The following is a 21,035-nucleotide window of genomic DNA, read 5'->3' as shown; positions in this document are numbered from 1 at the left end:
TATATATATATATATTTATTGTTTGCAGATCCATTCACATTCAATTATATTTTATTACTGGGCTCTACATCCAAGTACTCTATGCAGAAATATATCAATCATGCCATCCATAAATCATAAAGTATTTACAAATGAATGGAGTTGAGGTTTTGCGTTAAGATGATGATTCCAAGTGTAAATCCAATTCAAAAGCTGTATGGGCCAAATTAAATTGGACATGTTAGCTGAGGAAGCAAATACGCTGAAATTCAGAGAGGGTATTGTGAAAATGTCATGCTGTGATTCCCTGTTCATTCAGCACAAACTGCATGTAGTGATTCATAGTTCTTTTCTGCATCACAAGCTTTTGCTGTTCGAGCCTGCTTTCCGTCTCTTTTTCACTTAAATAAAACCCGTCGATACAATCGGCCCCTCTGACCTCTGGATTTTGACAGCATGTCTGCTAAACACTTGAAGTGTTAGACTCCGAAAGGCAAGTAAGTTTTTCGCAGTTCTTTCCCTCCTCCTTCTTCCTGTCCTGCTTGTGTGCACAGCTCTTCCTTCTCTCCACCTGCCTGAGCTGCTGTGGCCTTGTCTGAATCCTCTGAATTCCCACTCCACTGCAGTGTATCCGCCTGGAAACACCACAGATGTCAGCATTTGGTAAGTTGCAAAAAAAACAAGGAAAGTAATGGGATAAAGATGTCAGTTATGGCAAATAGAACTCTGTCACATTCTTGTAACATCTCTGTCACTGATTATCAGACCGGAGAGACGAACACTCGCACTCTCTCACACCCACAAACAATGTTGGGTTGATAAAAAGAAGCACAAGTAGAGCTCTAATGGCACTGCAGGAACCAGATGACACAGATTTGGAAATTTAAAAAAAAAACAAGGCAACCAGCCTTGGTTATTTGTACAGGAATGAGAATGGATGTAGGGCTGTTGCAGTGACACACTGCTGTTTTTTTGTTTGTTTTTTTGTTCTTACAAGTGTGTTACTGTCAATAAATAGTGTTCAGTAGTGTATCTGTCTGTGTCTCTGTGTGCCTGCCGAATGCATGTAACCGGCGTAGAGGGTCCTCCTCACGGAGCAGTTCATTCCCTCTGCTGCGCTGTATTTATGAGATGAACAGTGTCTGCCCTCCATCCAATCAGCCAGTGCCCGGAGCTCCCAGTTCAGCCGCCGGCAAAAAGTCAGCCAGATGTAAGGAGGGTGGGCGCCTTCATCTGCATGTAGCCTACATCGTAATCCTAAATTGGGCTTGGGCATGCTTTGAACTCACCGGTGCGAGTAGGATAAAACGGGTGATAAGGCGGCACTCTGCCCTCCACCCAAAATCCTCCTGCTGGCTCACGCTTTGCTCACATGCTCTGATGCAGAACACTATTCTGCAAAGTTGGCCTCATAATGACAAACCCACAATAAAGATAGACATTGAGACTAGCCTATATATTACGTAAAGAATAGACCACTATAGGAATAAATGCAGTCAAAAAGTTTATTTATGAACTATTTCAAAACAAGAGATAAAAATGTTTCTTTTATGCTGCTAATTGTGGTGGTATAAATGACTTCACGGTGTGTGGAATATGGGAAAAAATCAATACCGTGAAAGCCCTAAATGGATGTATTATAGGAGAAAGAGGCTGACTGAGGCCCAGGTTTTTGTGCTACGCAACTATGAAGAGACACAGTACAGAGTGGTCTGAGAAAACAACAACCTGAGGACCCAGCATTGATTTCATATCTAATTTATTTCAGTGCAGACAGGGGTTGGGAAAAGGGAGGGTCTTAAGCACTTGGGTTGTTTTTCTTAAGTCTTTTGGGATGGGAGGGAAGGATCACGGGGTGAGGAGTCAAGGCGAGGACAAGGTGACTGATTGAGCTGAGTCATTAGGTCAGTGTCAGCCAGCTGAATCAAACCCAAGCAAGACCCTCCTCACAACTAACTATGATCAAATACATTATCCGGCTCTGTCAACACAAGTGTCTAGCTGAACGCTTTATCACTTCCACATGTGCATATGGGCCGAGCTACACAGAAACACACATTAGCGGGCTTATCAGTACGCAGCTCAAAGCAGAGTACTGACAAAAGCAGCGTTCCGGCAGAATAATGGATGCATGAAATCAATCTGTGAGTTTAAAAAGGTTATACGTAATGTGCAAAGAAACCATATCATTTCTGAAAGGGTCCACAAAGAAATTCAACAAATGGACATTAATTGAAAACGGGTGAACACTAGTTTAAGTTGTTTTAAAATTCAAAACGTGTGTGCTTTATACATTAGCCAGATAATTAATGTGCTGCAATCATCACTAGTCGCTATTGGGCTGAGAATTAATCTACACCAATAGCTCCATTTCAAAGAAAATGTATCACAAAGTACATGATTCTTTTTAGTATTCTTCCAACATTCATCCACAGTATTTTCAATACAGAAATCAATTATGCGGAACACCTGAACAAACAATATCTCACAGCCAATTATTCAGCGCCTTGGAGACCATTGGCAAACAAATTAGTAATGTTAATGTGAGAGTGTCTTGATATTTTTGGCTGTGTGTGCTTACAAAGGCAGCAGCACAGCTCCCCCACTCTCGGGCTTTTTGGGCTATTGTTGACTGATGAATTAAACAGATTGGATTTGATTTGAGAGTAAAAAAACAAAGAACATTTCAGGTGTCAGTCTGCCCCCTCTCTCTCTCAGACGAGAGTCATCGTCAGACTGCGATTGCAGCGTTCATTATTGTCAGAAGCGTCTAGATTATAAAAAATGATGTTTTTGACTACAGGCAGCCGTATTTCAGGTTCAGTTTGAGCAGTGCTACGGTGCTTGACATTTCAGCTTCCAGACAGAACAATGAAAAGCAACCATGAGATATCTTGGCAAGGCTATTGCCCTGTGTATTGATTGGGCAAAGGCCCAACATCCCCTCACTAAAAAGAGATTAAAATATCAGACTTGTCTAAGACATTTATGGAGTCTGTGACCTCAGCCAATGCTAAAGTGGAGTACATACATCATAGTCCATCTCTGCGAGCTACACTGAGTCTTGAGTAACACTGACAGAGTGAGAGAGGAAAGAGGCTGAACATCCGACTGCACCTCCATGGGCTGTTTTAGCTACAAATCGTAGGTGTAAATCTACTTAGTTGCTGTTTCATTAAAAATTCACACCGCGTTGTTGCATGTAAATGTTTAACACTGTGAGCTGTTGTCTGGGATCCTTTTTCTTACACCTTTTTTTTTGGTGGTTAAAATGGATGAGATAGATTCTGTGGGAAAGGCAGAGAGACAAAAGCGTGAAAGATGTGTGTATCCATTCACAGCTCCAGAGGACCTTCATTACAGAGCAAGCAGGTCCTGTCAACGTCTTTTCATTACATGGTCCCATATATCCACCCCTGGTGTCCAAATGGTCCGCTCTGTCGCCTGTCAAGAAAAGGCACTCTCGGGGAAAGTCCTCCTATCTCCCCGATCCCCCTCACCACGCCTGATTCCAGACTGCGAGGCGGGAGAGGCCAGGCAGAAAGGGAGGAATCGTGTTTGCCATCAACAGCTCAAGAGAGTAGCATGGCAGCAAGATTGATGACACCCTCCCTGAAAGTAACAAAAGAACTCCTGTGCACGAGGGCCCGCTTATGGGGCTTGATAGAGTTGTCATCCTCTTAATAAACAGCTCTGATATGTCAGCTGCAGTGGCAGCAGGGACTACACCATGCTCACCCACCAAGCCACGGGCAGGACCACCTACTGGCATCACAGCATGCACATCCGTGGGCAATCTCCCCATATGAAGGCCCTTGTGGGCATTAGCAGGAGAAGAATACATAAATGGCAAAACATTCCTGTCTCTTGATTTCATTGTTGTGCAAGAGAGACTAAAGCTAAATTATGCAATAACATCTGTGAAAAAAAAATTAGCATTCTTTCTGGTTTTGTTGTGGTTGTGTTTATCTATGCAACATAAACTAGTGGCATTTTTTGAGTTTGTACTTTATAAATCTGGGAGAAAAGGGTCGGCTCTAGAACTAATTAAAAGGCGGACTATTGGATTTTATTGAGGGGCTGATGTGTGCTCACAATGCAAATAATACCCACAATAATCTGAGTTTATAGCAGGTACACATTCTAGTTTATTATTATTATCAATTGTTTAACAGCTAATGTTAGCTACCATTATTTGGTAGCTAAGCTACTCTCTTGAAATAAAATATACTCATTACAATGTCCAACTGAATAATTTCATAAGAATTTGAGGAATGAATTGGAAGTAAAGTATTGATCTGTTCTCTGTTTTGATACAAATCTTAATTTTAAAAACAAAAACTAAATCAAGATGACAAACCCACAAATTCATGGCGAGAAAATGGAGCAATGGAGAGTTTTTTTTATAGCCTGCCAACACAATATTCACTTATTTTTCACCGGAAACGTTGTTGTCTCTGTCACGATTCAATCTGCAGCACACTCCCCACACGCTGTATAATACCTAGTTAAAGCTAGCAGGGTGTGAAATGGTATTTGGAAGCAAATGAAACTGACTATGAAACAGTGGAGTTGGGAGATATTGCCATGTCAAGATGACAGACAAGTCCTGGAATGGAGCAAAAAAGTTATTATCCCAAAGAAGAGCAAGGCTGGAATAAATATAACCCATGATGCCTCACGCGGCTCTGCCTTCATCCTCGCTGATACCAGAGAGAGAATATAGACAAAAAATCACGGCAACAATCCCAGCAACAGCTCGTGCACCTGCTGATTTTCATTTCAACAATCAATAGTATTTCATGCTGCCGTGCCAATAAGTGTTATTGCAAAGTGTTTGGTTATTGATGCTCCATATAAAGTGTTTAGAAGGAGCTTTAGAGCAACAAAATCCCTGGAGGCTCCCCCTGGCCTGATTTACAGCTGAACCGGTGAGTCATAGAGGACATGCTGGGCATTGAAATGGCGACAAGTATGTTGTCAGCCTTATTAATTTTTAAGGTAGAGTGTCCTGTGGTTTAGTAGAGGACATGATGATATATAATGGCCAAGGGATAGCAGGGGTTATAGCCTAATTGTCACAAGGTTGAGTGGGGTGAAGGCGTAAGATGTGTGTAGGGTTATTTATCAACCACTGGGCTAAGTGACCAAGCTACAACCTAGGAAGTGAGTTTTTAAAGTCCTGGAGAGAAAGTTTCTCAGAATCCTTTTTTTTTTTTAAATGTAGGTCTACTATACAGTTCCACTGGAAGAGTCACATGGTCAAAAAATGCTTTATTTGTAAGTCTGACTTCAAAAAATCTCTCCTTCACACATTATATTTATCACTGCTAAAAATAGCACTGCTGTACTCTGCCATCTCACTTTTCCTCTGTGAAGGCCTTCTAATATATCTTAACAAGCCAGTTCATATTATATTACACATGAGATGTAATCCTTTTCATCAAACTGAATGGTAAATATTGCCTTTCTAATCATAGAATTACACCAAATCCAGGAAAGACCCATGGACAGGTTAAAGGGGAAAGCCCCTCTTTAATTGCCAAATGATTCAAAAATAGAAACCATGGACTCTAGTTGCCAAATGATTCAAAAATAGAAACCATGGACTCTAGTTCTGGTAGACGAAGTCCTCTGTTGGTAGATGCTGCCCCCTGCTGGACTATCAAGTGACTCTCCAAAACGAAGCTCTGTTTTATCACAATACCCTACATTAACGCTGACATGCAGATTTTGATCTTGGTCATTTGTATCTTTGCAGTGAAACTGATACGTCAACAAAACAAAAAAGATTAATTAGGCACATGAAATAAGCATACTAGATGGGCTGAATCCACAAATTTTCTAATTAATTATAATTCCTACATGTTGGAAAAATACAAAAACACATATTGGATTGCATTAGGATTTCTATTAATTGTACTGTAGTTATGCTTCTTGTGATGATGCAAACAAGCCTGCTGTCAGTAATTATGGACAGGGGGACAGCATTTTCCAAATTGGGCACCTCATCCACTCACCATAGACATTAGCATGTGCGCCCCTGTGAATACACACCTTTTTGAACTATTGGGCCAAAATAATTCAATGTATTATTTGAACCTTATTTTGACAAGGAAATCTCACAAGGGAAGGGTGAAATAAAATATAAATCTGGGGTAAGAGAAAATAAAACTCTCCTTGGATCCTCCTGTACTATAATAGGATATCCTCCACTTTAGTTACTACTCTTAGTCATATCTCGCTTTTTCTTTTTTTTTAACAAAATATCCTATCTTGTAGTGCTGTTAAACAAATAAAATATTTAGTCGTGATTAATCGCATTATTGTTGTAGTTAACTCGCAATGATCGCATATTTTTATCTATTCTAAATGTCCCGTGATTTCTTTTTGTCCCTTTATTTTGTCTCTTTTTTTTTATCTTATCAACATGGAAAAGTGGATCGGCTTGCTTTGTGCAAAATTTTTATTATTAAAAACAACATTGGCATATAGCCTACTGTTAATTTCACACGTAAAATTCTCAATTGGAGCAAATAATCTCTCACACAGATGTAACTCAGAGAATTCACATCAGCTGTGTGCTTGGCCATCAAGTGGTGTTTCAGAATGGACGTCCTGCAATGAGAGCTCAGTTCACAACGACAAAACACACAGATCACTTTGGTCTTATCAATGGAACCATATGGCAACTTTTAAAAAGTAAACATTCCATTCAGAATCTTATTGGCATCTATTTTGGCGTCTCGCGCTTGCCGTCCACTCAAAACGTAACGTTACTACTCTTTGGCCGGCTCGCAAGCCCAAACGAGTGTGCGCGGCGTACCTGTTGTTTTGTTTCTGGTCTAGCTAGATCCGGTGTGGTGTAATGTTACTAGTTGTTGCAACAGCATGTGAAAAAAACTACAAAGTTTCCTAGGCTAAAAAAAGTTAACCTCACGATAAAAAAAATGTATGCTGTGAAAATGGGTTTGCATTAACAATGTTAATAACGCATTTAACTGACAGCACTAATACAAATATATTAGTTTGTGATAAAACTGAACCAAACCAAAATAAAAGAAGATTCCACACCTCTCTGTTCAAGTAAATGTAGGCTACCTAAGATGGAGAGCCACGTCCCCTAGGTTACTCATGGTATCCTCTCTCTATTTAAGGCCACATTTCACAGAAAACTCTCGACAGATTGGTGCATCAGCTTGCATGGTACCTTCAGGCAAATGTGACAATGATTAAGATGTAAAAACTCAACATGTTTTTGTCTGAGAATGACAAGTCACTTAACATGGGCTATGATATCCTCATCCACCAGGAACACAACCTGATACTTTGGAAAACGTAAGTCACAAGAGTTACTTATATGTATTTAACAATTTTCTTAAGTTAGGATGTGTTCTGAGATTGGCAGACATCTATTCTTGAATGCGTTCTACTACTGGAAAGACAAAAACATCCAGTTTACTCAAGAAGTTCAGTCAGATGTTTGAAAGTGCTGTTTGGGGTCGGGAATTCAATAAAGTATAGAAAAAAAAAAAGGAAATCCAAAGAAGCTCTTCTTCAAAATGATTTAAAAAGCCTTAATTTTACAGGCTATTTCATCATAGAAAATTTAAAAGACATAGAGAGAAGCAATCCACGTGTAGCGGAAAGACAGCCTTCTTTAGGATTCTACTACTACTTTGAATATTTTAACTCTCAAGAAATTGTAACCACTGTCTCTGTTCATATTTGGTCTTTGGCATCAGTCCATCTCTATGGCAACTGAGCAAACTCCAATAACTGATAAAAACTCTGAGATGCAGTTAAAAACCCTAAAAAGATACCAAGTAGACTTTGTGTTAAGATTATTTTGTGAAACGTCCATGTGACTTCCTATGTGATATTTATAGATATTTGGAAAATATTTCTATCAATATCATGATATTGATTTCAAACATTATTTTTCAACAATAAATATGATTTCAACTGAAAAGTGAAGCAACTGTACTGTCCTTTTGGTCTTACCTGTCTTTACAAAGAACAGGTAGAGGGACCTCCTCCTTCTCAGGTACTCCAGAGGTAATAACAGAGGCTCCTCCTCATCATCATCATCATCATCATCATCTTCATCGTCTGCTCTGGAGCTCTGAGTCCATCAGGTGGTGCTCTCCATCCACTGAACTACCAAACAAAACAATAGCATTACATGTAATACAATGTTTCAGGGTATAACAGATGTAGGTTTAATTATCAATTACAGTATTTTGTCATCCTGATATATATATATATATATATATATATATATATTCACACACAAACACACAATCTAAACAAAGAACAAACGTTTAAAGGTATATAGTATACAGTACATAGGTATTCACAGTGGATGACAAAGGAATGAAATGTATTTCTGTTTCAATGTTATTTTCATACATCAAAGAGCCTATTATTAATACCAATATTTTGTGGCAATTCACTTGGCACACTTCCTGCTCACTAGTTCGAATCTGGGGCACAACATGGATCTATCTTTGTGGTTGTCATTCATTTCTGCCTCTATCTACAACACACACCAATACACCAAACACAACAACAACACTCTTGTCCAGAACCTGCTGCAGAGATAAGATGGGGGCATCCTCTGAATTTAGAAGCAGGTTCAAAGACATATCCAGCTCTACTCTGCCACAGTCCCGGATGGTGAAGCATGGTATTTAAGCACGGGAGAACCACAGCCAGTAAATGTTCCTGGGGACTTTCTCCACACTGTCTCCTCCTTCTTGTCCGGGGTAACCACAACAACCCAACAACAGAACTGTTCATTCATGCCTTCCTTCAGCACCAACCTTACTTTAAGGAACTATATTGGGACTATATTGGGTGGAAGCACAGCCGAAGCACTGTCCCAAGTCAGTATCTGCCTAGGAAATATATATATATATATATATATATATATGCATTGCTATTTGTACTCGTGATTACACAAGTCACAAGAAGTAATTAGGTTGTTGTTTTGTTGTTGACTCACTTTTACTCACAACATGCTAAAAGGGAACATAGGATTCCATTCATTATGCTGCCGGTGTTGAACCAAACTAAAACAATGCATGCACTGAGACGAAAAATTAGTTGGCCCACCTATCTACAGCTAGGGGAGACAGTGATAAGCCCTATTTCAACAAACGGTGGCGTGTTCCTTTAAAGTTACCTAAAGGTTTAAAGCAAGTTAAATACCACAGGGGTCAGTGGGCATCCGGAGGAATTAGGCCTGAGGCAACGTTTTCATGCTCTTTGGCACTGAGGTCATTTCAGGTTGCTTTGCGGCAACAGAAGGTATTCAATAGGGTCGGTGGCGATGCTTTCTCAACTACATCAGTGTCCTTGCCAGCTGATACCATCAAACTTACAATGCATACCGCCTAGGCACAGTTATCTGGTAAAAAAAAAAAAAAAAAAGTATAATAATCTTTGTGTTGCATCACATTTGTATCAGAGCTAGGAAAACAGAAAACCATTTGTCCCCTTGGAGGGAAAGCTCACTGCAAATCCAAGTTTTTCTGAGCAATCACTTTCATCTAAAAATGGAACATTTCATTCTGGTGGAGTATTCTCCTCCAGGATGATAATATCCACACATCACTGACTGATTTAATGAGTATGGAACTATTGTGAATGCCATGGCCTTCACATCCACCAGACCTTAACACAGCTGAACACCTATGGGGGATTTTGGACCAAAGTCTGCACTCTCCACCACCAAATCATCAAAACACCAAACGAGGTAATGTCTTTTGTGAAAATGGTGTTCGTCCCTCTAGCACTGAAGCTGTTATGGATGCTTGTAGTGTCCCAACACCTCATTTACATGTCAGCCATCTTCACTGGCCTACAAAGCCAAAAAGCAAAGTAAACGTTATTCATTCAGTCAACATTAAGTTGAGACCAGAATCAGCCGTTTTGACATTTACGTTAGCGCATAATTATGCCATAAGTGTATAACTAATGTTTACGTAATGTTCAGATAGAACAGCGTTTCACGTGTAACTTCAAAAACTAAGCTAAAAAGATAAGCTCGCTAGAACAGCTAGCATTATGCTCTTCCTAGCCATTTCTTGTAACTGAATTTAAATGAATCCAACATTTTGGTAATTGAATTAGGCAATAGCTAAACCCAATCATGACAGAGGGTAACAGCAACTAATTTACCACCGGCAGTCCTGCTAAAAGATCTCTGTAAACGTTAGGCCCGTGACACACTTTGAAAGTATTTTTCCTTCAACATCCAAATTGTCTAGAAGCTAGCTAAGGTTAACAGCCTGTACTCATACCATATAGAATAGACCAATTTATTACAATGAAGAAACTTAAGAAGTCTGTCGATTATGCTATTAAAATTAAGTTTTAAACCAAAGTAAACCTCTTATGATTTAACGTTAAGCTATACACTTAGACGTCACACAATTTCAGAAAAGTCGAACAGAGCTCTGATTGTTTTAAATAAGGACCATAATGGATTCATTTTACACAACTAGTGCATCCTGGACTAAACCGGAGTGTACCAGACTAAATTAATATTTACATAACATCTAGTCTTAAAACAAGAACACTTGCAGTACTGACTTCAACCACGTGGTGACGTCTTGCACTGAGAACCATGGACTATATGGAGGATGATGCACATGTTTGTTGAGTCCGTCTTCAACAATGAAGCACGTTTAATAAAAGTCTACGTTTTGGCAGCGTCGTTTGATAATATCCTCTCTTATATCGCATCTATAAATGCGCGGGACGCGCGCGCACGCACACACACACACAGACGCGCGCACACGCACACACGCAGCACGCGGCTGAACTGAGCTCCTGCAAGAGGGCGTTGCAGGCTCCGTTTGTTTTGCAGCCCGTCCAATGATCGAGCTGCATGCCTTCAATCACCAACACGCTGCCGTCTCTCCGACCAATCAAAGACGCAACGACTCAGTCCTGCTCTTATAAATGTCCACGGATCGGCGGAGATTCGGTACCAGATAATGAGACAGACACTAGCGATACAGCAGACGACAAGACACCGGACCTGTCCGTCCTTTAGTTTTTATTTCAATTTTCTCGTTTATCCAGGTAATTTGACTTATTTTCTCTGCTTTTTGAAACTACATCATAGTTGGGTAGGAGCAGCTCAGTAGCCTAGCTACTCATTGTAACAGTAACTAGACTTTATACAATGAACTCTTACATTTATGGGCATTTCTTTTTAGCTTAAGTGGCTCCAACTTTTTTATTTAGTCTGTTTAGGATGTTATGTGTGTACGTTTTGTGTTTAAATAAGGTTGTAGATAGGTAGCTAGTAGGCGAGGTGATGGATTACAACGCGGAAGCCAATGATGTAATATTGGTTCACTGTGGCAGCCAACTATTGTAACTATGACGACAGGCGTAGGCTCCAGGATGTACTGTAAAGACTGGTTTTAAAGACCTCGTGTTTGTTTCCTTATAATGTGGTTTTCCATGAGGTAGCTTTTGTGAGCTGGCAATCTGCCGTGTTTAATTAAATCTTAATAGCCATGCACATGCGGTGGAAAGTGGCTTCGGCTTTACTCTTTGTCCCCAAGCTGGAGAGGGGGGAAGAGACTGGAAATGTGCCTTCTTTTATAGCCTCAACGCATTTGTCACCCCTCTTCCCTTCTGGAAGAGGCAACAATGGTGCTGTTTTTGTTTTTTTTGCGATGCCCACCCTTCCCCCATCCCCTTAAAAAAAAAAAAACGTTTAGCAACTTGTGAGCCAGAGCGCACCGAGTTCTTATCTCATCTCCTCTGCTTTGTCTCTCCTCAGGTGCGTTATAGTAGGAAACAAGAAGATGGCCACGTCTGCCAGCGCCACACTGAGTAAAGCTGTCAAGCAGCAGTACATGGAGCTTTCACAGGGGGATAAAGTCCAAGCCATGTATATTTGGATTGATGGAACCGGAGAGGGGCTCCGCTGCAAAACCAGGACGCTGGATTTTGAGCCCAAAAGCATCGAAGGTAAGCTGCTCCTGAAACATCCTGAAACGTTCGTAAAAATGGTACGCCCTACAGTGTAATATAACGTCCTTTGGCCTCCTCTTGACTCTTGTAGATCTACCAGAGTGGAACTTCGATGGCTCCAGTACCTACCAGTCTGAGGGCTCCAACAGCGACATGTATCTGATTCCTGCTGCCATGTTCCGGGATCCATTCCGTAAAGACCCAAACAAGCTGGTCCTGTGTGAAGTGCTCAAGTACAACCGCAAACCAGCAGGTAACGAACATGTTCAAAAAACTATGTTGCCCTCTACAAAATAAAGTAATATGACCATACAACGTTAAAGGTGATGTAACTGTAGCAGGAGTGTTCCTTCTCAACAAGAGCAGATTTGACTGGTTTCAACAGGGCATTGTGGATGAGGCATAACTTTTATAGGTAGAATAAAGGGGTGGGAAAAACACACTTGGATCAAGAAATGTCATGCTCAAAAATGATTAGTATCTTTAGTTCCATATGTTGGATAAAACAAGCATGCAATGGGACCTGAATGGGACCACCCTCTGTGGCTCCCCTCAAACTATTCAAACAATTGAAAGATTAAGCCCTGCTGGGTTGCATTCCTTGTGTTTAATAAAAAAACAAAATTTCATGACTTACTGTGCACACACTTGCATGCTTTAACCCAAGTTAACTATTTTGCATGTGCACTTATTGTGCATACACACTGATGCAGGTATTAGAAGTTGAGGCTTGTACATGTGGTGGCTGTATAGGTAAAGTAGCCCTTTACTAAAAATAAAAATTTACAGGACATTTAGATTCGAACAATGATAACTATTATAGTATATAATAACTATTGTACAGTTTCATACGGTATTAACCGTTGTCTTGAGGAGTTATCCAACACTTTCATAACTCTGGGACGGTCACGCAAATTGTTGCAATACCTTCCATGTTGGAGACCAAATCACAACTTAAATGATTTGCCCTGCCTATAGATTACTACAGGAATGGTGCTTTTGCAGAACTGGCTCAGGTCACTGGATTTTATTGTTCTCGTGTCTTATCTTATTTTTTTCCCTTTTTTTTTTTTTTGTTGCAGAAACTAACTTCCGAATCACATGCAACAAGGTGATGAAGATGGTGGAGGACCAGCATCCCTGGTTTGGCATGGAGCAGGAGTATACCATTCTGGGCACAGACGGACACCCTTTTGGTTGGCCATCTAATGGTTTCCCTGGACCACAAGGTAAGCAGCTACTTTAAAGCTTTGTGCATAGAAATTAATTTATGTCTGGATGGATTGTTTAATATTTGAAATATGTACAGGTCCATACTACTGTGGCGTGGGAGCTGACAAAGCCTATGGCAGAGATATAGTGGAGGCCCATTACAGAGCCTGTCTGTATGCTGGAGTTGATATCTGTGGCACAAATGCAGAAGTGATGCCTGCTCAGGTAAAGATAAAATCCTAATCCACGGTTGGATGTTATTATACTTTCTTTTTTTTTGTGGGGTGTTAACCAGTTAAATGTTTGGTTTTATTTATAATAAACTTTTGTGTTTCAGTGGGAGTTCCAGGTTGGACCTAGTGAAGGGATCAACATGGGTGATCATCTCTGGGTGGCACGCTTCATCCTGCACCGTGTCTGTGAAGATTTTGGGGTTGTTGCCTCATTTGATCCCAAGCCAATCACAGGCAACTGGAACGGTGCTGGCTGCCATACAAACTTCAGCACAAAAGAGATGAGGGAAGAAGGTGGATTAAAGTGAGTGTCAAAATCATTGGGGGTTGACTTGACAGCTCTGCCATTGTTTTTATTTTGCATAAATTATTTAGAATTTCTGATGGGAATCTTGTAATTTCTGCTTTCAGAGCCATTGAAGATTCCATTGAAAAGCTTGGGAAGAGGCACAGCTATCACATCCGTTCCTATGATCCCAAAGGGGGGCTCGACAACGCTCGCCGTCTCACCGGCCATCATGAAACCTCAAACATCCATGAATTCTCTGCAGGCGTGGCCAACCGTGGCGCCAGCATCCGCATTCCTCGTAACGTCGGCCAGGAGAAGAAGGGCTACTTCGAGGACCGTCGCCCATCGGCCAACTGTGACCCATACAGTGTTACCGAGGCCCTGATCCGCACCTGTTTGCTGAACGAGGAGGGTGATGAACCCACGGATTACTAAATCCACAACTCAATGACTCACTTCCACTGCCCTCATGACTTATCTTTTCTTTAAACTATTACTGTATTTTTATTTTTTCTCTCCCTCTGAGATGATTTAACCTCCATTTTAATGGCTTAAAGTTGGCTGGTCAACTTAAAACGTGACAAGGTAATATCCTTGGTAGATATGCGCTGGTAATGGCAGGGTATGTCTTTCCCCTCTTCTTTAGAAGGGGAACGGCTTTTGTAACACATGTTTTATAGCCCATGTCATACCTTTCCCTTTTCTGTTTGACTAAAATGAACTAAAGCTCATTGAGGCTGAAAAGTAGAGCTGCTAAGGTTGGACAGCATGTGTAACTTGATAAAAAAAATCTGACTAGTTCATGTACTGTTAATATGTTGACCTGCCTTTTTTTAATTCAGTCTTCAATGTTACTAACTCTTGATTATGAAGTGTCTATGTTTTAAATGGCAATGTTTGATGTCTTCAGTTTTTGACACACTGGGTCATCTTGTATGGTACATTTGTAGATGTCTGTACCCAGATGTATGTTGTTCAAATGTGGTGGATCTGTCCATAATGCCATTTGTAGACTTCCTTAAGGAGTTTTATCCTTTTGTCAACTGCGATATTGTAATGCACCTGATTTGGTAAAACATGTTTACTGGACCTGGTGTTTTTATTGATACATTTAAAACTTTTATTTTTATCACAACGAGGCTGTTTGACTCTTCACTTCAATACTAAAGCGCTTTGGCAAATGTATTTGTTTTTCAAGAGTTGGGGAAGATCGATACGTCTATGCAATAAATAAGTTAGCTTAGCATAAAGACTGGAAACTGTGAAAGAGCACCTAAAGTTTATTGACTTCACACACATTTTGTAATCTCTTGATTCCAGTTTTTATGCTCAGCTTGCTGGCTGCTGAAGTGGAGACCAACACTGGAGCTCAAAGCTCTTTCAAAACATGAATTCATAATGATGGAGCACACATCCCATAAAACTGGGGCAATTTGATTTTTATATTAACCTTGGTCTGAAGATCTTGTGAACACTGTAATGCTCAAACACTCACTTGTAAAAGCTGTGTGCCCCTGGTGACTGCATTTTACTGAAAGTGGTAAACAAAAAAAAAAACTTGATAAAATGAATTGCACCTCAAGGTAACTCTAGTATTCTGGCTGTGTGTTCTTTTGCCAAATGTTCTGATGTTTTAGTCTAGCTGATCTTTTGGCAGGAGCTCAACAGCTGCTTTGTTCTGGCTGGTCTTTAGGACCCTGTGGGAAGTAACTGGAAACTGGTGTACTCACGAGACAAGTTATTATACTCCTCCACTGCAACAACAGCCAGAAGCCAATGTTCCCAAAAGTGCTCAGTTTAAAAACTACACCGCACCTCTGACTGTTGTGGCTAAGAAACTACCTTGTCTACATCCTGTTAACTATAGAACAAAATAGACCAGCGATTTGACAACACAAATATACATTCATTTTTTAATTGCTGTGTGTGACATCTGGATTTAGTGTCAATTTCTACCAAAAGGAGCATATCAAGACAATTATTTTTGGTTGCATATTTTACTTTTATCATCCAGGCAAAGTGCACCTTTAAAATGCTAATGAAAATGTTTCCTTAATACCTCAGAATTTCTTTATAATGCCATCAAATGATGTCTAACATATGTGCCAATTTGGCAGTATTTAAGTCAGAGCTGTCTTTAAGAAACCGTTGGGAGTCAGAACTTTACAAATATACACATTAGGGAATACATTATTTGTTTCTTTTACCAACAGAACTGGGAGACATTTCAACCACACGTCTTCACAAGACGCACTCAACAGCCTCATTTTACGGGACATAAACATTTACTTGGTGTCCTACTCTGGGGAAGCAACAAAAAGTTTGCGTGCTGTGAGACCTTTCCCCTACATCCCAACTGCCCTCACAACAGCACAATAGTCAGCTCCCTGATTGGCTTTGCTAGGAACAAGTTACCCAATCATAAAGCTATGGGGCAGGTTCAGTCCTTTTTTAGAGGATGTTGGCCATCCTAAAGCCAACACAAGTCTAACTTTGTTTTGGTGTTTTAGTAATCTGAAACCTCTCTGGCCCTTAAATATAGTTTTGTGTCTGCATTTGCTGGTTCTAGGAGTTCATGTAACGTTTTCAAGTAAAAACCTGTGGTACAGAATGCAAGGTTTGGAGAACAGCTTAAAAGGTAGCAGGAAACATCCATGCTTTAATACTTAATATGGAATGTAAACATAATTCCAGAGTAATCTCTCTCTACGATGGGGCTAAATCTTTTTCCATATTTCTACTTTTGTCTACATCCATGCAGAAGCTGTTGTGCAGTACAGCCAGGAAATAATGTAAGAATTTGTGGAGAAAATGCAGTCCCTCCCCCATACATGCAGTAATTCTTTCCATGCACCAAAAACAGAACCAAAACATGGACCCACATCCAAAGACTGCATCCATTATCTGCTACACACAATTATGGGATAATTAAACTGGCTCACACATTATTTCAACAGCACATTATTCCAGGTAAAACTATATTCCCAGAGGCAAACAGGGACACAATGTTCTTTTCCCCACCCTTGATTGTTGATTTGAAGAAGGCATGAAGGTCACAATCTACCTCTAGTCCTTTGTGTGCGGTACTTTTCCCATTTATATTACTTTTTTACCCCCAACCTTCCAACTAATCCCACCTGTGCCATTAATTTCTTATTCCCTTTTACCATATGGATAGTCAAAACATTACCAAAAGGCAATTAACCATTATCACTCCCTTTTATCATGTTTCCATTTCTATATTTGATAGGACACTGTATTGATCTGTTGTATCCTGTTCTCATTTAACACACACACTTCAGTGTTAAATAAGAACTGTGAAAAGCATCTAATGACATTCAGTCACCGTCTTAACTCCCTTCCACTTCCTCGCTTCGAAGCTCAATTAGGGGGCTTCTATTTGCATGCAGAATCCAAACCACCTTCCGCCTGGGAAGCTCAAACGATGGGGAGACACTGGACAAAGGATGGAGAGGGATGCTGCCCTGTTGCTATGACAACTACTAGAATGTACAGGCTGGATCGTGGTGGTTCTTGTATGGAGTGGGAGCGAAAAAAAGCACATGTTACGTAAGGAGGGAAAATACATGAAATGGGGTCTCATAAATGGAGCTGCACAATAGCCCTCTAGCTAAACACAACATTAACATGCTAGTCAGTTAGCATGCACTCGCACTGTGGCACCAAGCATCACAAATGCCCTGCAACTTTGTAATTTTTTTAACATATTACATATTAAAAATAATGACATATTTTTGGCAATCTAATTTAATATCTGCAAGAAAAAGCACGTGCACAGAGTAACTATTGTTTTTAGGATGTGGCTTCGCTGTACATGTGGGCTAGACTAGGATTCTCTTCCCTGAAGCTGTGTTGTGTAACACATCATACTAGTTCAAACCAGTACCGGCTCTTCTTGCCACAATGTGCAACAGAGGAAAGGAGCTCTGCAGGATGAGGGGATGATACAAAATGTACAAAACAGCTTTGAAAGGCAATTGTAGCTTGTTGTTAAGTGCCAACTACTGCATAAGAAAACTGCAAGAGATGGAGAGGATACGTCAGTGAAGGACAGAATTGTCTCATTGCTCATTTCTTCACCAGAAGCATGTATAATCCTATGAAAGAGAAAAAACAACAAGATGAGTTTCGGCCTATCTGAAAGAGTTTTTAATTATAATACATCACAATCATGGCAAACATGTTTTCATTATGTTTTTTTTATTTTTGTGTGATTTTATCAATAATTAAATCTAGTTTTCTTAAAGCAACCTTCCTTGCAGATCCCTCATGCACAAAATATTCACTCTCACGTGCAACAGGGGAACCTGATCACACATTCTCATGTTAGCCTTTGCAACACGTGCTAACACAGCGCTGTCAATGGGACATAGAATACCAAGCTACAGCATGTGTACATCCACAGTGTGGTCACATATCCAAACGGTTTGGTGTTTTCACGCAGACAGATGTTGTGCCCTTACTCAAGGCATCCTGATTGGCTGAGCATCATGGTGTGATTGGGCTGATGCTAGATTCCCTTTAGCCAGTCATGCTTACCTGCGCCATGATTGGTCACGTCGTTACGTATGACACAGTGACACAGTTTTGACTGCACAGCTGCAGCACAGACACAGTTATGTGCCTTTGTTTCTATCACAGCTGATGGATAGTAGAATCAGATGAAAGCGTGTTTTTTGTGTAGTGTTGTACATAAAGTTTTATAGAAAACAATGATTTTGGCATCTGAAATGTATTCATAGCCTGCTTTTACAAGTAAAAACGGTGTTGGTAATTGTGGAGTAAAGAACAGACATCTGCATAGTTATTTATAAATCAAAGCAATGTCCACATTTAAAGCAGTAGGAATTATAACCCTCTGACAGAAAAAGGTGGTGTCATACTTGACCTATTTGGTATCTAAATTCTTTGCATTTGCACTTTTTTTTTTTGCACAAGTATCCAGCATTGCAAAAATGTTTCTTTGTTCAAAATTGTTGCTTAAAATATATTCATCCACTGTTGTACGTAGCTCCAGGGAGGAAAAGGCAAGTGACAAAATTCTTTAAAAAAAAATGTGCTTTGACATTTTGCTCACAAACTGTTCTGGCTACAAACTGTTTTGCTCAGTTTCACCAAAGTTTAAGCAGTTCACACACAATGACTGTTGAACAGTAAGCAGGGTGAATGGCCAGATGCTAGTACTCGTGTTACACTAACACCCCCCCGTCAAATAGCCTCCTGCTGATTTATCTGCAGGGGTTGTCCGTTCTTTAACACACAAAACAGTGGGTGACCTGCAGACCCCACAAATCCACCAGGAAGTTTTCTATTTCATAATGTGAGGCATGAAAAACACATCCCTGTCCTTACAGAGGGGAAAAAAACTTTTGCTAGTACATTTTGTCCTGTATGTTTGTAGTGAAACTGTTTTGAATTTTAAAAAAAACTGATAAAATATAAAACTTTATTGCTTTATGTGGGGACACTGGAGCACTGGATCAGCAGACAGTATAAATATAAAAGAAGACTTGCAATTATATAAAAAATGCACTGTGAAGAAAGCTGTATTTCCCTTACAACCTTGTAACCTTTGCATGAAATCGCATTTGACCAGACGTAAGCAAGTCGCTTAAACGTCCCTTGGATTTGATCATGTTGAATCCTTTACAATAGAACCTCTGACTGAATGAATCTTGGCTTGATCATAATCTCCCACCTGGATGTAATCAGAATACTTTCACCTCTGGCCGATGAGCTTTTTGTCTTGAGAACAAAGCCACGCAAAACACAAAGTGAAAGAAACAACCCTGCACATAACTAAAGAGAGAGAACATAATCCTATCAGTGTGAATATGAAAAACTAACCTTTGTCTTGTGTACCATGCTCTAAGCCTTAAAAGTGTGACAATACTGTAAGAGATTTTTGACTTGTTCAGATTACAAAATTGCCACAATGTGTACTGAATAATTCACAATTTTTACACAATAAAAACATAAAAATATACCAAATTCAATAACATTCATAAAGATGTGTACTTTTACTGATGCCTGGTCACAAAATAAGTTTTTATTCTCTCATATAAAGAAAAAAGGTAAATAGAGTTTGGTAAAATCAAGTTTTCTTTGATTAGTTTCATACAAAAAAGGTTTAAATATGAATCAAGCAGATTTAAAAAGGGGGGGGGGGGATATAATGCTATTGCATTCTTTTAAAAGCTTAAGATGAATACCATGTTAGGGATTTTCATCAGGAGAAAAAAGTACAATTTATTTTGCCTAATGCTAACAGCTGCCTCTCGCATGGCAGCCATTACACTGAAGGCTCTTTAAAAGATTGACCCGCACAAACACGTCAATGTTCTGGGTCAACTTCACCAGTGAATGGACACTTCTGCCAGACGCTTAATGAACAAGACCATCTTCACGTGAGTCACACGTGAGTTCCAGCACACCAAAAAGCACCCTCCTTCACACCCACTCTCAGCGTTAATTACACCTCTACACGCCTTTTTTTGGCACCGGTTAGGTAACATACTCGGCACTTTGTGCGTCATGTAAAATCTACTCGTCAACCCTCAGTCAACAGTTGACAGCAAGATCTTAGATTTCCCAAAAATTGCACTGTACCACAATGTTGCTGGTAAGGAAACCATTTGAGGGCTTTGAAGGGGAAACACTTCTATGGTGTAACTGCTAACAAGTCTAGACAACTAGAAACAACTGGTTTAATCTTTAACAGTGTGTTGTATTTTTTAAACTTGTTATAATTCTGAAAACTAACCAGTAACTACAGCTGGAAGTATAAATTGCAGATGCCTCAAAACTGTAGGCCTACTTAAGAACAGTACTTGTGGGGTTTTTCCGTTGGCACTTTGGCCGTGCCGAGCCAAACCATACTGGGCTGATTTGCGTTACCATTACTAGTTTTAGCAGACTGAGCTGCGCCCGAGATGGACCTTTCTAGTTTAGCTTACTTACGTATATATTTGTACACACTCGTCTAGTGTCATCAGGTATGCCGCCAGAGTGACTGGGTGAGACAATGAGACTCCATCAAATTAGCCAGTCACATGCAAGTAGGAACCAATAAAACCTGCATGGTTGTGTTTTTATAGCTGCTGTGGTAGCAGAAGGTAACAATAAAGACATAGATTGATGCACAAACTATATTTGTCATGAGACAGATTTCCACACGCTGACTTTCAGACACGTTCATCTCGGCTCCTTCAGGTGCAGTGTTTAATCTGTGCTGTGTCCTGTTTTGAGCCTGTCTCTTACTGCCCTCAGTGGACACGTGAGACATGTCTAGTTTTAATACA

The 21,035-nt window shown here is 40.1% G+C and overlaps 1 protein-coding gene and 2 long non-coding RNA genes across 3 annotated transcripts; 1 reads left to right on the top strand and 2 right to left on the bottom strand.

The window, feature by feature from the left end:
• Positions 1-63: 63 nt before the first annotated feature.
• Positions 64-10,799, bottom strand: LOC116699082 (uncharacterized). Its single transcript, XR_004334361.1, has 3 exons — positions 10,579-10,799; positions 7,984-8,139; positions 64-614 (listed from the first exon to the last, which is right to left on the bottom strand). It is a non-coding gene; the product is annotated as an uncharacterized LOC116699082 (long non-coding RNA).
• Positions 10,800-10,820: 21 nt separating this feature from the next.
• glula (glutamate-ammonia ligase (glutamine synthase) a) lies at positions 10,821-14,848 on the top strand. The gene is made up of 7 exons (XM_032531475.1): positions 10,821-11,073; positions 11,786-11,976; positions 12,071-12,232; positions 13,062-13,208; positions 13,289-13,416; positions 13,529-13,728; positions 13,836-14,848. The coding sequence occupies exons 2-7, from the start codon at positions 11,811-11,813 to the stop codon at positions 14,146-14,148; spliced, it is 1,116 nt and encodes a 371-aa protein (XP_032387366.1). The 5' UTR covers positions 10,821-11,073; positions 11,786-11,810; the 3' UTR covers positions 14,149-14,848.
• Positions 13,318-20,404, bottom strand: LOC116699081 (uncharacterized). The gene is made up of 3 exons (XR_004334360.1): positions 20,394-20,404; positions 18,525-18,530; positions 13,318-13,460 (listed from the first exon to the last, which is right to left on the bottom strand). It is a non-coding gene; the product is annotated as an uncharacterized LOC116699081 (long non-coding RNA).
• Between the last annotated feature and the right edge of the window lie 631 nt (positions 20,405-21,035).

The sequence above is a fragment of the Etheostoma spectabile genome, chromosome 12 (genome assembly GCF_008692095.1).
Source record: "Etheostoma spectabile isolate EspeVRDwgs_2016 chromosome 12, UIUC_Espe_1.0, whole genome shotgun sequence".
NCBI lineage: Eukaryota > Metazoa > Chordata > Actinopteri > Perciformes > Percidae > Etheostoma > Etheostoma spectabile.
Note: the sequence above shows the minus strand (reverse complement) of the source record. Positions and strands in the feature narration are given on the sequence as shown.